This window comes from Onychomys torridus, chromosome 12 (genome assembly GCF_903995425.1).
Source record: "Onychomys torridus chromosome 12, mOncTor1.1, whole genome shotgun sequence".
Lineage (NCBI taxonomy): Eukaryota > Metazoa > Chordata > Mammalia > Rodentia > Cricetidae > Onychomys > Onychomys torridus.
In genome coordinates this window covers 26,134,265-26,150,378 of record NC_050454.1, presented here as the reverse complement: position 1 = coordinate 26,150,378, position 16,114 = coordinate 26,134,265, and the positions used below count along the sequence as shown (strand labels likewise).

At 35.2% G+C, this 16,114-nt stretch overlaps 1 protein-coding gene across 1 annotated transcript in view; it reads left to right on the top strand.

Moving 5' to 3' along the window:
- The window catches only part of Nectin3 (nectin cell adhesion molecule 3), a 118,573-nt gene that overhangs the window by 47,850 nt on the left and 54,609 nt on the right, over positions 1–16,114 (top strand). The window contains exons 6-7 of the mRNA XM_036203168.1: positions 7,690–7,828; positions 10,128–10,212. Coding sequence (XP_036059061.1) covers positions 7,690–7,828; positions 10,128–10,212 — 224 coding nt within the window. The remainder of the gene's footprint in view (positions 1–7,689; positions 7,829–10,127; positions 10,213–16,114) is intronic.

Sequence of the window (16,114 nt, the reverse complement as noted above, 5' to 3'; positions counted from 1 at the left end):
GGCAGGTTCTAGGAATCTTACACTGGTGCTTAAGGCTTTTTGGAAGCATTGCACTGTTCATAAAGCTTTATGTATGTACACTGTACATAGGGAAGTTGTCTGTGAACATGAGTATTCACATGAATACCAGTGATGTGTACAACTGATTGTCAGGTATATAAAAATCGTATCTCCTTGGAAATTTTGAAAGATTATTTTTACCTTATAGAGACCATGTTTACTTTTGTTACTTTGATATGTTTTGAACTGTTTTTACATTTTTATATTTACTTCATGGTTTCTTTTCTACTTGTTAAAATATTTCAATAATACAACTTGTTTTTTTCCTGTAAATTTTATTAAATTTAAAAGTTTCCATAAGCTAGAAGTTAACTATAAACTAGTATTTGACTGTATTTGAACATTTAGTATTTAACCATGTGCCTGATTAGAGATGTATGTGGCTGTACCCATTCCCTGCCACACACACGCACACGCACAGCTGTAGATAAGGAAATTTAAGGTTTTTTAGTAGTAACTACTGCTCTGATAGTCATCCATGTGTGAAAAAGTTCTAGGAAGAAGCTGTAGCTACATATCTTACATTAAGGGATTATAGGAATTAGAATAAGTGGAAAATTTGACAAAAATGTAGCCATTTCATAAGCAAAAACATTTTATGTGATTTTGATAGACTGTTGAAGTATATAAGTATAATAGGTTATTTATTCATGGAAGTAGTCAGCATAAAATATGAGAAACGGAAGAACGACACACAAAGTGAATTTTAATCTTACAGGGTCTAGAGTATAAATAGATTTTTCCCTCCCTACTTGTTAATTAGAAATGACCTGTCAGAAAAGAGTGAGAAGTATTTCTCAGCTTTCTTTGACATTCTGAGATTGGGTTCCATTTTCCAGTTCTTTGTTTTTAACCAATTTATTCATTCATTTATATTCCCTCCCTCTCTCCTTCTCTTTCTTTCTTTCTTTCTTTCTTTCTTTCTTCCTTCCTTCCTTCCTTCCTTCCTTCCTTCCTTCCTTCCTTCCTTCCTTCCTTCCTTTCTTTCTTTCTTTCTTTCTTTTCTCTCTCTGTCTCTCTCCTTCCCTCCTTTCTTTCTTTCTTTCTTTCTTTCTTTCTTTCTTTCTTTCTTTTTTCTTTCTTTCTTTCATCAAGTTACTTTTTTAGGTGTTCGCTCTCATAGCCATGTAGTAAATCATGAAATAAAGTTTAAAAAAAGCTTTTTCAGTGGTATGCTTCTAAAGTGAGATGAAATTCTGTATTAATTTCTTCGTCTTCATATTTGCTACTGTGCCTGTGTTTTTATGTTCATGTATGTATAGCCCATTTTCATTTCAATTAACAATTAAAATGCAATTAATAATCATGAGAATTGGGATCTACTTCATTGGTCCTCCCAGACAACTAATAATCAGGTTAAAGATAGAGTTAAGTCAACTCTGACAGTGCCTATAAGTGGACATGTTAGCCACGTTGACCATTTGCTTTTACCATACATTTAGTAGCTGTTTTGTGTATTTGTCGTCAGTGATACTCAGAAATACTGAAAAATTTCATCTGCACCAAACATGTGCAACCTGTTTGTCTCACCTTTTCTTAAACGCTCCTTACAACTGTTACACAGAATTTACAAATTATTAGGCATTTTAAATGATTTGAAGATAACTTGTATTTCAGAGGATTTATACAGATTATGTTTATGTAGTAGTTTGCTGGGGATTTGAACATCACTGTATTTTGTTATCTTTGGGTTCCTGGAACCCTTGTGTATAGATACCCAGTTTGTTTTCATTTTGAGATCAGCTCATTTTAAAAGATGATTAGCTTGTCTTTTAGTGGTGTTTACTTACTGCTTATGAATTTTTTTGAGTAGAAATCACTCTATAATCAATTTCCTGCTTACTATTTGTTATTTTTAATAATGGTATATATTTTTCTAAACTATTTTTGAACAAGCAGCCATTTCTTAAAAGTGACATACACTTTGGATTGTTTTGTTCACCTGTGGTGTATACCAATAAAAACTGATTAATGCAAGCATCCCTAGAATAGTGTCAACAGTATCCCGACTTCTAAAGTTTTATACGTCTTTATTTACATGTCTGTTTTCTTCTGTTAGTATATGTCCACATTTTTAACCCACGAAGATGAGTAGTGAAAGTAAGGCTACTTTTACAAAAGGTCGTACTATGTATATTTATGTAGGGGTCATGTATTGAAGCTCGGCAGTAGTTGTTTCTGTTTGGCTTTGGAAGCGTAAAGCTTCTTTGTAGGGAGAAAGTACATGTCACTGTTCCTGGTGCACACTATGACAACAGCAGTGATGGCATCAGATTTGTAAAAATCACAGCAGAAACAATCCTCAATGCTTGAGAACAATCCAAAGACTTATTTTTTACATGCATATTATTTCGATATAGATACATCAGTACAGAAATTACACCATTCTAGTTAGTAGAAATGTCTCAGGGAAAACCTACTTGTGGAGAATTTTTTTCTTTTAAATCTACCTACTTCAGTTCCTACTGGTTCAGTGTCACTAATGTGGAATTTAAGCCCATTGCCCCTCGTGTCACTAACTCAATGACAGTAGATCATATAAGTTCTAAAAGATAAAGATTCTAAAAACCGGCTATTTTTAAAAAACTTTTCATAGTATCTTTATTATTCCAAAAATGGATATCTATAATTTCAAGCAGTAAGTATTCACATTTCAGTCATGTTTTAGCAGTTTTAATCAGGATCCAAGTATGACCTGTATATTGTAATTTTAGAAATACCTTCTTGTGTGTTCTGGCCCCAAAGGCAGAAGTTTCTTCTATCCTTCCCTTTGTTTGTTTTTGTTGTTCTGAAAATGGCCTTTTCCTGCAGTTTCCCTGTGTAGATTGTCTCATTGCACCCGAATGCGTCCTCTGCATTTTTATAAGTTGTTGGTAAGGTCTAGAGCCTTGCTTCACTCAAGTTTCATTGTGTAAGCAAGGTTACTACATAGGAAATGATGCATCCTTCCACCAGGAGGTTCATAATACTTGCTTTTCTGCTTGGACACTAGCAACCATTTGGTCCTCAATGCTGAGACACAGTAGTAGAGGCTCTACTCATGTCCAGATATATTAACTGTGCATTTACCTTGTGGTGTGCCTGATACATGAATAATTGTGTCCATGCTTCCCCTTTATTGAAAACCTCCTTTCCTCCCTTTCCATGTTGTGAGGCCAGTCCATATAAGTGTATCTCAAATGATAGATTTATGATGCTTCAACAGAATTAACAAATGCCAGCCATGGTCTTTTCTGTCATCTTGTCTGTTTACATTTTATTCTTGTTTTTGACTATCTTTTGTAGATCGGTGAAAACTCTTGATTGTAACATGAGCTAAAAAAAAAAAAAAATGAGTGTATTCCAAGTATATTTGTGCTACTAGAGCAACTCAGTTGTATGTATTTTAAAGTAGTCCGAAATGGACATTTTAACTGATAAAATAATACTTTTAAATGCTCGTGTCATTGTCACTATTTGGGATGCGTAATGTGCTTCATTTTTAAAGTTAACCTCTTTTCTCACAAACTGATACTTAAAAAATAATTAAATGTGCTTCATTTTAAAAATCTTGGTCTTTAGACTTTTTGATTCAAAAGACCTTATTCATTCTATGGTACATATCTTTTGATACTTGGTTTAGTGTGTTCTCAAAGACAACTTGATTCACATGGGATGGGAGAGCATTGTTGAGAACTTGAAGAAAGATTTTGTCACAACTGCAGTTGAGAGCTTATCTTTATGTACAAGGTGTTCATTTTTCAGTGTCTTGCCAATTCCAGTAAATTCACATACTTTGTGCTTTCGACCCTCTATAGGTTTATTGTGAGTGCAATTGATATGAAGAAAATAGAAGTATTTTAATTGGTCTCTTGGTACACCTGAATTATTTTAGCTGATTCATCACAGCTCACTAGGTTGTGATGGTTTTACTTTCATACTATAACTAATTGTGGAAGTTTATGTATTGTGTAAAATATTGGCACTGCTTTTCTTTGAGTTATGTGATACCTTCATTATGCCACAGCTTTTGCAGGATAGTGTATATCACAGATGAGTTGTGGTAATCTCCTTTGGTTAGGTGCTCACTTGACACATGGGATACATTAGTGTTAAAAATGAATACTGAATCAGTCGGCTGAACTCCCGTGTGTCATATGTGTTGATTATACTGAGAAGGAGCATATAAGCAAAGGCCCTGAAGAAGCTCCTCAGTTCACATTTGTTGTTGTGGAACTATTACACTCCCTCTCCCTATATGCAGCCCCAAGTGGCAAGTGAGCAGCTGACATTCGGATCATATAAGGCTGGCAGTGCCAATTCTTTTTTTTAATGCTCGATACTATTTGCTTTTTTTTTTTTTTTTCTTTTTTTCCGAGACAGGGTTTCTCTATGTAGCTTTGCGCCTTTCCTGGAACTCGCTTTGGAGACCAGGCTGGCCTCGAACTTAAAAGAGATCCGCCTGGCTCTGCTCCCGAGTGCTGGAACTAAAGGCGTGTTCCACCACCGCCCAGCTCTGCCTTTTTTTTTTTTTTTTTTTTTTTAGACTAATGTTGCTTCTTTTTGCCTTTCTTTGGAGGAGGTAATTTGTTAATAATTGAGTGTAACTCCTCATTCTAGAGAAGCTCTACAATTGAATCATTAAATGTCTTTTAATATTTAGTTCTGTTTCTATACTTGATTAGATTGCACATTTTATGAATTTGTAACCTCATCTTGGGACTGTTTTTTTTTTTTTTTTTTTTTTTTTGTGAGGACCAGTGCTTAGCACTTAGATGCCTGATAATTTATTGAATGAACAGCTGAATATGACCTTGAGCTAAATATGGTTCTTAGGGAAAAATTGGTGAGATAAACTTTGCATAGATAAAAGCTTCACTATCGTGTTGAAAACATAAAAGATGTTGAAAATGAACACTGAAAGGCTAAAAGTATAGCTCTAAAGTAGATCACATGCTTGTCATGTGCAAGGTGTGGATCCTCACAGTGAAAATGAAGGGTTATTTATGGAAAAAATGGTAATAACAGTTCTGAATAGTATGAGAGTAAACATAAGAATTATAATAGTACCAAAACTAATTGTATTTGATACCTATAATATTTACTGTGTGCATGTTTTCCAGAAAGTTTAGTATGTATTGGTTGGTTGGTTGCAAACTGGATTTTGAACATTTTTCTCAAAAATGTACACTTGGAATCTGTAATTAATTACAGGTGATATATTTTTGATGTATGAGAGATTGTCATTTTTCTTTTTGTGTGGGAGGGTGAGTTTCCAGTGAATGTGAGGTAATGTAACTGCTGCAGTAGCAGCAATCTGTTATTTTTAGAAATTCATTTACCACCTTTTCATGGTAAAATGTTAACACTTATTTTCTGTCACTTTAAACATTGTAGAACATGTCATGTTTCTTAAGTCACTGGCTTAGGTTTAAAAAGGCAAAGTTTCACTTGTGCACTGAACCTTTGCACTTGTGCAGTATGGAGAGTTTGTGTAGTGTCTGTGTGTTTATCTGATACTATGGTATTATTGTTAGACCAAATTCTCAAATTTCCATCAAAATACTTAAATTTAAATGCAAAAGATTTTACATCTTCCTTTGTATTTCATTCTGACACTCAAAAATTTATAATTTTAATGCCTTGGACTATCTTTAAATATCTTGTGTGTTTTTCTTTAATTAGTAGAAGAATCAGGAAAGGAAATGTGAAACATACATATGCATCTAGCATCATCTTACTTATGTGAAGTGAACCTATTGTGATGATCTGCGGGTTGAAAATTTTACTTTGCACTCATACTCAAGAGTAACATGAGCTTTTGTAAAACAGTTTGGAAGTACTACTGTTCTATCCTGTGAACATCATTATAAAATAAAACTCAGAAATTTAAATTCTGTGTACTTGGGCATTTGGTCAGGTGAGCACCTAACCAAATACAAAGGGTAGGGACATTTTACCCTTATCAGATGAAAGATTCAATTAAAGACATTTAAAAGAGCTAGTGTGTAATAAATAGCAAATTTGATCATTGGGACTTTTATTTCTGCCACTGCCTTTTGGTTGGTCAAGTCCTTAAAATGGATTTCAGTTGGCCGATCACTAAAGATCGATAGAGTGGACTCATCTACATTGTAGTTTGGTGCAGTGGTGGAAAATAGAATATATATTCTAAAGAAGTGAGTGAGTGATTAGGTTGAATGATTCCAAATCTCAGGTTTACAAGCACTAAATCCTCTTGACTGCACCGACAGATGAAAGAGCTGGTGATTAGACTGATAAGCTGAAGTTGATAATCTCAGTTGTGTGAAAATTTAAAGTTGTAGTTTGAGCATAATTGCATGCTATGCTCACTCTGTCTAGATTGTATTCATTGTTGACAGTTTATTCAAATAGATGACTTGCACTGAAGGGTAAGAGTTGGAGTTTAAAATAAAGCTAATGAAATGACCCACTAATAAACTGTCTTACCAGTTTGCTAAAGAAAACTTTAGAAAGTAAAAACCTTTCAGCCAGTGTAAAACCCCACGTGCACAAGACTTGTCTTGAACTCTTAGACATACGTCCGCCTCTGCCTCCCTAGTGCTATGATTAAAGATACATGCCACCATGCCCACCTACAAGCCACATTTTAATAAAAATACTTTGATAGGTAAGAAATATTCTAAACATTCTATAGTGCTTCAATTTCATTTCAGTTAGCCATGTCTGGACTGAAGAATAATTACACGGATTTAAGACATGTGACTAAACCATTTTAATGAAAACAGCTTTTAGTTTCCCATAGGGAGCAAAAGGGCAAGGTTATGTTAGCTGTTGCCTTTCACTCGAGTCCCCAGACTGGAGCAAGAGCAGTGGCTGGAGACTTATATCTCGCCTTGGCTTTTCCTTTTGTTCTTTACTGCCCATTAACTGGATGACTATGGGCAGGCTGCCTTAGAGCCTGGCTTCATTCTTAAGGGGCATTTCTCACTGTCTGCCTCACTGGTTAGAAGAGTGAAACGAGATCAGGTCCTTTAGTCTGAGAAGTGAATTAGTATTCAGAACTTGTGTACATGATGTATGAATGTATACTGACATGTAGCCTTTAGCTGTGTAGAAAAGAACTGGTATTGCTGACATGTCTTTTTAAAATATTCTATTTTACAACAGTTTTTAAAGTATACTCTATACCTTTTTATACTATATCTGTGGTATGCTTTTTTGGTTTTTGTTGTTCTTTAGTCCTTGAATATTATTACATTATTTTTAATAGTGTTTCTCTTTCATTTTAATAGAATAAAATGGTTAGTGTACGTATTACTAGTCAATTGATTTTTTATCACCTGTTTGAGAACTTAAAATTATCTTTGTATTTTTATTTATCTTTTCTTTAGATATTATTTGACTGTAAAAAATAGATTTATTCAATAATGACTGATTAGAGATATTCTTTCCAAGATTTGAATAAAGCAAAGTTGGGAGTCTTAAGGAAAATAGAATTGTATCAACATAATTCTTCCAAAATGGATGGATTAAATTTGAGATCCTCTAAAATAATTGTTGGGTAAATACTTCAAATAGCCATTGAGCGCTGTAAAAGTTAAAGCATGCAACTCTTAAGAACTCTTTCAAGTTGTTTGAAAAGTCTAATTTTTTATTACTTAACAGACATCCCACTTAAGCAGACCTCATCCATAGCAGTGGCTGGAGCTGTGATTGGAGCTGTCCTGGCGCTCTTCATCATCGCTGTCTTTGTGACTGTGCTGCTAACACCTCGGAAGAAGAGACCGTCATATCTTGACAAAGTGTAGGTAACGGTTTTGCTTGTGTTCAGCTGTGAACATCCGTTTTCCGTTAGTCTTCATGTCCACCTTTATGTTACTTACATTCAGTGTTCAACAGATGGAAATAAGGATAGTGTTGGACCATTGTTAGTTAACTGGGATTTCATCAGAACGTCTTATACTGCATTCTAGTAAATGAGAATCTTCACAGGGTTGCTGGAAGCAAAGGTGTTAGGCAGCTCCTCATCCACAGGCATTAGACATGTTTCCAAATGCATCATATTAGATTGCTTATGTTGTCCAACCTGAATAGAATTCAGACCTGTACTAAGTACTGGTTTCAGTATTAGATACTTATTAGGCTTAATTGATTATATGTCTACAGTCTTATATATAGATATAACTAAACTACCAAGAATTATTTTTAAAGACTCTCATTTTAAAGCTTTTTTCTTAAGAAAATAAATGCTTTGTTTCATTTAAGTATAAAATAAACATCTTTTCATTTAAGCAATAATTTTTTCCTAGTCACTGAGATTGAATTATAAGAGAAATATTGTACCTTGTTGTAGAATGTAATGACTAACATATCATTTCAGTTTAATCTTGTTATTATCTCTGCCTGTATGATACTTTCCATATTTCACATGGTTGTGTTGGGAACAGAATAAGATGATTTGATTTTGAGGACTGAGTAGTGGAGCTTCCTGTTGCCTGAGGGCACGAGGCTGGTATTCAAATGATACATTCTTTTGTTTCTTTAGAGTGCTTTGGGGTAGGGCTCCACTTCTTCTACCTGACACTGACTGGTCTCTGGACCCTGTCATAATGTCATCCCTGCTGTCACCATGAGCAGCTCACTGCTTCCATCAGCTTTGGTGTTCTTCCTTAATTGGTGCTATAAATTTGTTTCTATTTTCATTAGAGAAAAGTTACTGCTTATGAATAAAAGGTGGACAAATGCTGCTTTAATTTAATAATTGTAAGATGGGAATTCTTTTATAATAAACTTTTTATATAGTTATTGAATTGTTTTCAGTAGAAAATACCATTTTATGCCCATAGTGAGAAATGAGTAGATCATGGCACATTTATTATTTTAGCATCTAAAGATTTCATTTATTTTATCTTTTAATATAGATAACTTTATTTCATTTGCTAATCAAAAGTACTGAAAATACATCTAGTCTTTATCACTGAAAACTATATATATGTATATATATGAGAGATTAATTTCTATAAAACAACTATAGAGTCATAAATGTGTTTTTAAATATCTGACATTTAAAATATGTGTGAATATTAGGAAATTTTAAGGATGAAGTCATCAAAAATACATTCTTTAAGGAAATCTTGGATCCTTCAGATGGCATGATTTATAATGAATTGTAGCTGAAAAAAATCTTAATTTATGAGGTAAATGTTCTAAAAATGAATAAACTCCTTTTAAAGATTTATTGAGTTTTGATTTATGTGCATGCTTGTTTTGTTTGCATGTATGTGCCTGTACCATGTGCATCCCTGATGTTCATGGAGTTTAGACAAGGTATCCAATTCTCTGGAACTGGAGGTTCAGATGTTTGTGAGCACCACGTGGGTGCTGGAAACTGTTTAACCTGGGTCCTCTGGGAGAACAAGCATTCTCAACTGCTGAGCCATCTCCCCAGCCCCAAGGCAGCCCTTTTGAAAATCCATCTTGGAAAGCCATTTCAAACTATAATGTGAGCTTTTGTCAATCTCCTGAGTCACTTCTATGACCATTTGGAGACACAGTAATACAAACATTGGGGGCTGGAGACATTGGCTTAGCGACTTGAGTGCTTGCTGCTCCAGCAGAGGCTCCAAGTTTGGTTCCAAGCACCCATATCTGGAAGTTCACAACCCCCTGTACCTTTGGCTGCATGGGTCTGACCTCTCTTCTGGTCTCTGGGCATCCACATACGTGTGACAGACATATGCACATACACATAAATAAAATCTTTTAAAAATACTGTCTTTAAAATGTTAGTCAGCATAATCAAAGATGAAAATAAACCAAACTTGAGAAGATGGGTCATGCATAAGATACTTGTTTAATAATAATTTTCAGTGTTTCTATTTGAATTGCTTCTTTAATGTGAGTATGTTAGTTTGGTATTAAGTATTAGAAGTAGTGATGACTTTTTATTTCCTGACAGATTAACAGAATATAACTTAAACATGTAGAGTAGAATAATTGTGTATTATTGTATGAAGAAACTATCTTTCAGATTTGTGAGAACCTTGTTTTCTTTCTTTTTCCTCCTGGAACCCCCTACACTCTGTTTACTGTTTTGAACACAGAATCGACCTTCCACCTACACAGAAGCCACCCCCCGTGTATGAAGAACGAGTTCCTCCTCTGCCTCAGAAAGGCCTTCTGTGTCAGGTATGTGTTCATGAAGACACCTAACATCACCCGACTATCTCCTAAAAGTCTGCCCAGCTGTTGTGGTGCACATCTGCAACCCCTGCACTGGAGAGGTTGGAGCAGATGGACCAGAAGTTTAAAGTCATCCTTGGCTACACAGTGAGTTTGAGGCCAGCCTGGGCTACAGGAAACCCCATTGCAAAAGTTGAAGTGAATAAACAGTTTTAAAAATCTATTCCATTTGTTTTAATTTTTTAAAACATTGTCATTATTTTGTAATGACACATAATTCTTAACATGTTCAAGTATTCTGAAATATGTGAGTGATAATTCAGACTTTGTGTACAAATTAGTAAGAAAAGTGATGGCTAGTGTGAGAAGGGAAGCCAGTACTGTACTGGCCTTTCACGAGAAGCTGCGCTTAGAGACTGGTTGTGAATTCAGTTGTATTGACCTGCAGATTGACTATAAAAATAGGCATTTTCATGTGGATAGAAAGTAGAGACTGTGCGTTTCTTTGGGTGATTGTTGTGGACATCTGCTCTTCTCTGAGCACCACATTTTACTCGTTTCTTTTTAGTATGTGGTGTCCAGAGTTGGTTCTGAGAATTTTGTTTAGGATGTTATTATTAGTTTTTTTGTTTTTTGTTTTTTTAGAACAAGCTCAATTGAATATAATTGATGTGTGGTCAGGAAAATCAGTTTGTATGTAATTTATTCTTTATATTTTCAAGATGGCTGTGTATAGAATCTTGACTTAGAAAAGGTTATTTGGTTCAAATCATATGCATTGGGTTTTAGTTAAGCAAATATAACTGTTACACATATAAGACGACACTGCATAAAAACAAAAGGAAGGTGTTATATCTTGCATGACTCGAGCTGACAGTGAAGCAGAGGGCTTCCAGGACGGCTCAGCTTGGGAGATACAAAATAAATTACTCAGATTAGAACTAGAGCAATTTGATTGTAGTAAGTTTAGTAACAGGAATAATTCTGGGCAGAAATGAAGAATGAAATTGAAAAGTAGTCAAGACCTTTTTTGTTGAAGGAAAATACCTTATAAACAGATGAGCCTTGTTGCCCCTTAAGAAGTAAACAACCAATTAGCATTGTAATTTTTTTTTTATTCAAATCAAGAAGTGAAAAGCATTAGTCACCAATGTTTTTTTCTAAATATAAAACCAATTCTATAGGCCAGGCGGTGGTGGAGCACACCTTTAAGCCCACCACTTGGGAGGCAGAGCCAGGTGGATCTCTGTGAGTTCAAGGCCAGCCTGGTCTACAGGGCGAGATCCAGGACAGGCTCCAAAACTACTCAAATCCTGTCTTGAAAAGAAGAAAACAAAACAAAAAAACCCTGTAAGATACAGGAGAATCAGAACTTGAGTTGGACATGAAATCGGTCATATTTTTCATTCTTTAAAAAAAATGCATTTAGAAATAGAGGTAAAGCTTTAGTAAGATAATTTATTATGACTATCCCATTAGACTACCATACAGTAATTGTATGGATATTTGTTTAGAGTTTATCTTACATCAAAATGCAAAGCATATAACTGTTTCTTGGTTACTAAGGAGTCTGTGCCTCAAAAGATAACTTATCAACTTTAAATTCATTAATTTCTACTTGAAATCATTGCTTAGCTCTAACAACCAGGCCTGATGACACAGGTCTCCTGTTCCCAGAAGGTCAGCCAGGCTTTAAGGAAGAGCCTGTTGTCAACATTAAACACCACTTTTACCTCAAGGGAGCTAAGAGACAGTTTATTTTAGAGTCAATTTCCACAGCCCAGTAACAGGGTAACCTCAAATGACATGCTCTAGTGTAGACACAAGGTGTACAACAAAAGAAAGTCTTAAATTGAGGTACATTTTCAAATACATTGGTGGAAACATAAAGTAGGCAGGCTATAACAGACATCCCTAATGTAGCTGCCACATGCTATGTGATGATGTTCATACCTATTGAGTTGGTGGAAGCTGGTGACCTGTTTGTTATGTTAATGCATTGTAAGAACTTTGACCTGATGAACACAAGAGTGCAAGAATGTTAGGTCCAATACGGAAGTGATAGTGAATGTCTGTTAAGGGGACTAAAGATAGCCTATGAGAAGTTGGCTTTCGATCTGCAGCATTCCAACAATCAAATTCTGATCCATCAGGCAGTGTTGTCGAATCTTTATAATGAGTGTGACTTTTTCTCCGAGAGTTTCAGTTTGTGTTGGCCTTTTGATTGGTGGTTTTCCTTGAGAAACTATAGAAAGAGGTGATTCCTCCCATATGTGCTAGTCACAGTAATGAGCAGTTCCTTTGGTGGTATTGTCTGCATTAATCCCTGAGAGCTCTTACCCCGATACAAGGTATTCAGGAGAATGAAAGCCTGATCTTGTGAAGAGACACTTTTCTTGAGTGAGAGCTGTTTTCCTACAGAGAAGCTGTCCAAAGTGGCAGTACACATTTTCAGGAAATCAGAAGCGGTTTTGTCTGAAGCCAGAGAGCTCTTAAATCCACCAGTGTGTCCTCTTCATAGATGAAGACCTGCCTAAGTTTCTTTATGAAACATACAATTTTATGATGGTTTATTTTCCTTGTATGTTTCATACATAAGTATACTCATCGTATAAAATACAATCTTACAGAAATTTAGAAGGTCAACTGTGCAAATCTTTTTTCATTCCACTGTCCTAAAAGATCCCCGTCCCTTTCCCTAGACAACACTGCTATTGAAGATTTCAACTTCTCACCACACTTCTCTCCATGACTTTACTTTATACATGTTTGTATTTTATCTGTGAATGGTTATTTTAAAATATCGGTGGACTTGTTTGAAAATTTTCTTTGTCTTGTTTACTGTGTCTTCCCTGATAATGTATTTTTCAGAATGGGCAGTGCAGTTACCTTTATCAAGCTCCTCTGAGTTACTGAGTATTCACAAACAGTTTGTTACCTTGGATTGTTAACAGTTGACATGCCCCTGCCAACTAGGTGTGTTCTAATGGCATTCAAGTCTAAGTTTTGTTTACGTATCTCTGTCCCACTCTGGATGACTTTCAAAATACTCCATTTCATTCATCCAATAAGTTCCTTATTTTTGTTGCAGAATTGTAGTGGAAATATTTGATGCATTTTTTGTGCTTATGTATTTATTATGTGATTCAGGCCAAGAAGTAGAATCACTGTATATTTTTTTTTACAGAAGGTGTCATACTATTAGCCACAGTATCAATATATATTCTTACAGATGGCATACCTGTTTCTTTCTCCATCCTGTAGTATCAGGTGTCCTGTGGATATTAAAACTAAACAATCCATGGATTCTTGGCTGAAGTGAGCCCTACTTACCAGCTACTGAGCTGCCTGTTTGCATCTTTTCCCCCCAATTTTTTAATTGTGTTTTGAGCTTTGGTTGTTCTTTATTTAAGAATTCTGATGTAGATATAGTCCTTTGTCTTACATCATTTCTTAATTTTTACCTTCATGGTGTCATGTAGTATACTAAAATTTTTATGTAATCAATTCCATTTCTTGTATTTTGGGGAGGTTGTTTTGGACTGAAGCAGTTTCCATTCTGTCTCTTATGGCCATTATTTTTTTTTTTTTACTTTTATAAATCTTTAATGGTTTTATGTTTTACTCTAAAACTGAGATTTTGTGTGTATAATTTCAAATAGAGACCTGTTTAACCATTGAGATCACCAGTTGTTCAAATTTCTGAGGTCTAATTACATTATGTTTTTGTGTTCTCTTACTAAACCATAAGTTGGTGATATGATTTACTATTCACTGGAACAAATTCCTTTATTAATTTTTCCTTGCCAAGATATTCTTGTTCTTTTTCTTTCAACTTTATGAGTGACTTCTCAGACTTCATGTAACTATATATTGAACTTAGGGATTACTTCAATGCAAACTGACAACTGTGGTAATACTGATATGAGAAATCACGTAGGGTTTCACTTTGGTGTTTCTTTATGCAGTGGGATAAAATTTCTTCTTTGGAGCACATGTTTTCTCTTTAGGTTTATTGTATACAGGACAGGCATTTTGATCACCAGTGGTGCTCGCTTGCCCCTGCCTCTATTCCTTGGCTTCTTCTAGGGGCTCGTTACTAACGTGTACAAAGACTCATACTAAAACCACCTAGGGTTTTTGGTATTACTCCTTGTTAGCATATATGGAAAACTGTCATCTGTCAGATGACTTTAGTAAGTACAAAACTTTTAACAGTACTGAAAATAGTGTATGAGTGGTACTTCTGTTGTAAAACTGTACAGAACAGTTTTTGTGGTGTGCGTGTGTGTGTGTGTGTGTGTGTGTGTGTGTGTGTGTGTGTGTGTGTTGTTTGGTGCAAGTGTATAAGGGTTCTGTATTTCGTGAAACAGAATATGGGGTTTACTGATGAGTCTTCAGATTCTGTACAGCAAGTAACCTTAATAACCTAGATACACAGTTTGGGTGTAGTGCTGCAAATGTTTTCCCCTTACCTCAAAAGATGACTGAAATAGGCCTCCCTTTTCCAACATATCTATGTGCTGTGGATTTTCCTTCATGCTGTTCAACTAAAGAGCATATCAAACAGAGTAAGCACTGTAGCTAATCGTAGTATCTAGTTTTCTTCGTGGTTTTGTTGTCCTTTATTGGCCTGGATATATTTTTCTTTTTCTTTGCTAATGAAAATGTCTGTATGTATGTAGATGTTTTCATCTGTGAAGGTGCACATGCAGTAGAAGCCCAAGGTAAATGTGGGGAATCTTCTTCCACTGATGGCTCTTCTACGTTACTCTTTGAGGCAGGGATTCAAGCTCAGAGCTCTGATTTGGCTGGCTTCACTAGGTGAACCTTCACAACTACCTAGCATTTATGTGGCTACCGAGTTTTGTGAGTTGCCACTTTGCTGAAATTGTTGGTTGTCTTTAGAAGTTTTCTGGTGGAATCTTGTATATCATTTGTATGTAATATCACATTTATCGGCAACTACAGATGATTTGACTTCTCCTTTTGCTGTTTGAGTCCCTTTAATTTCTTTCTCTTGTCTTATCACTCTGGCTAGTGTTTCTAGTGCTGTATTGAAAAGGAGTAGGTAGGGATGGTGGGCAGCCTGGGCTCATTCCTCATGATAATGAGATTGCTTCAGTTTTTTTCACCACTTAAGATGATGGGTTGTCATATGTGGCCTTTATTAGTATGTCCCTCCAGGCCAACTCCCTGTAAGACATTTATTATGAAAACATGTTGGATTTTGTTAAAGGCTTTTCTGTGTCTATTAAGGTGATCATGTGAGTTTGTCTTTCAGTCCATCTATGTGACTTAATTACATTTATTGAACCAACCATCAAGGATGAAGCCCACTTTTTCATAGTGCATGTTCTTCTTGATATGTGCCTATATTTGGTTTGATAGTATTTTTTGGTTGGTTTGTTTGTTTTGCCAGAGCTGAGGACCGAACCCAGGGCCTTGCACTTGCTAGGCAAGCGCTTTACCACTGAGCTAAATCCCCAACCCTTGATAGTATTTTATTGAATATTTTTGCATCTATGAACAATATCAGAGAGATTGACTGTAGTTTTTTTTTTTTTTTTTTTTTTTTTTTTTTAATGTGTCTTTAGCTGCTTTGGATATTAGAGTAAGACTGGTTTCATAGAATGAGTTTTGGTGTGATCCTTCTAATTCCATATTTGTTTTTGAATAGTTTAAGAAGTATTGGGTGTAGTTCTTTGAAAGTATAGTAGATTTCTGCTGTGATTGTTACTGTTTAAAGCCCCTCTTTTGTTTGAGTCTGTTTAGGTTATTGATCTCTTTTTGGTTTAACTTTGGTAGTTTAGATGAATCAAGAAGTTCATTCATTTCCTTTAGCTTTTCCAACATAATGGAGTACAGGTTTTTAATGTATTCCCTTGGAATATTCTGAATTACTCTG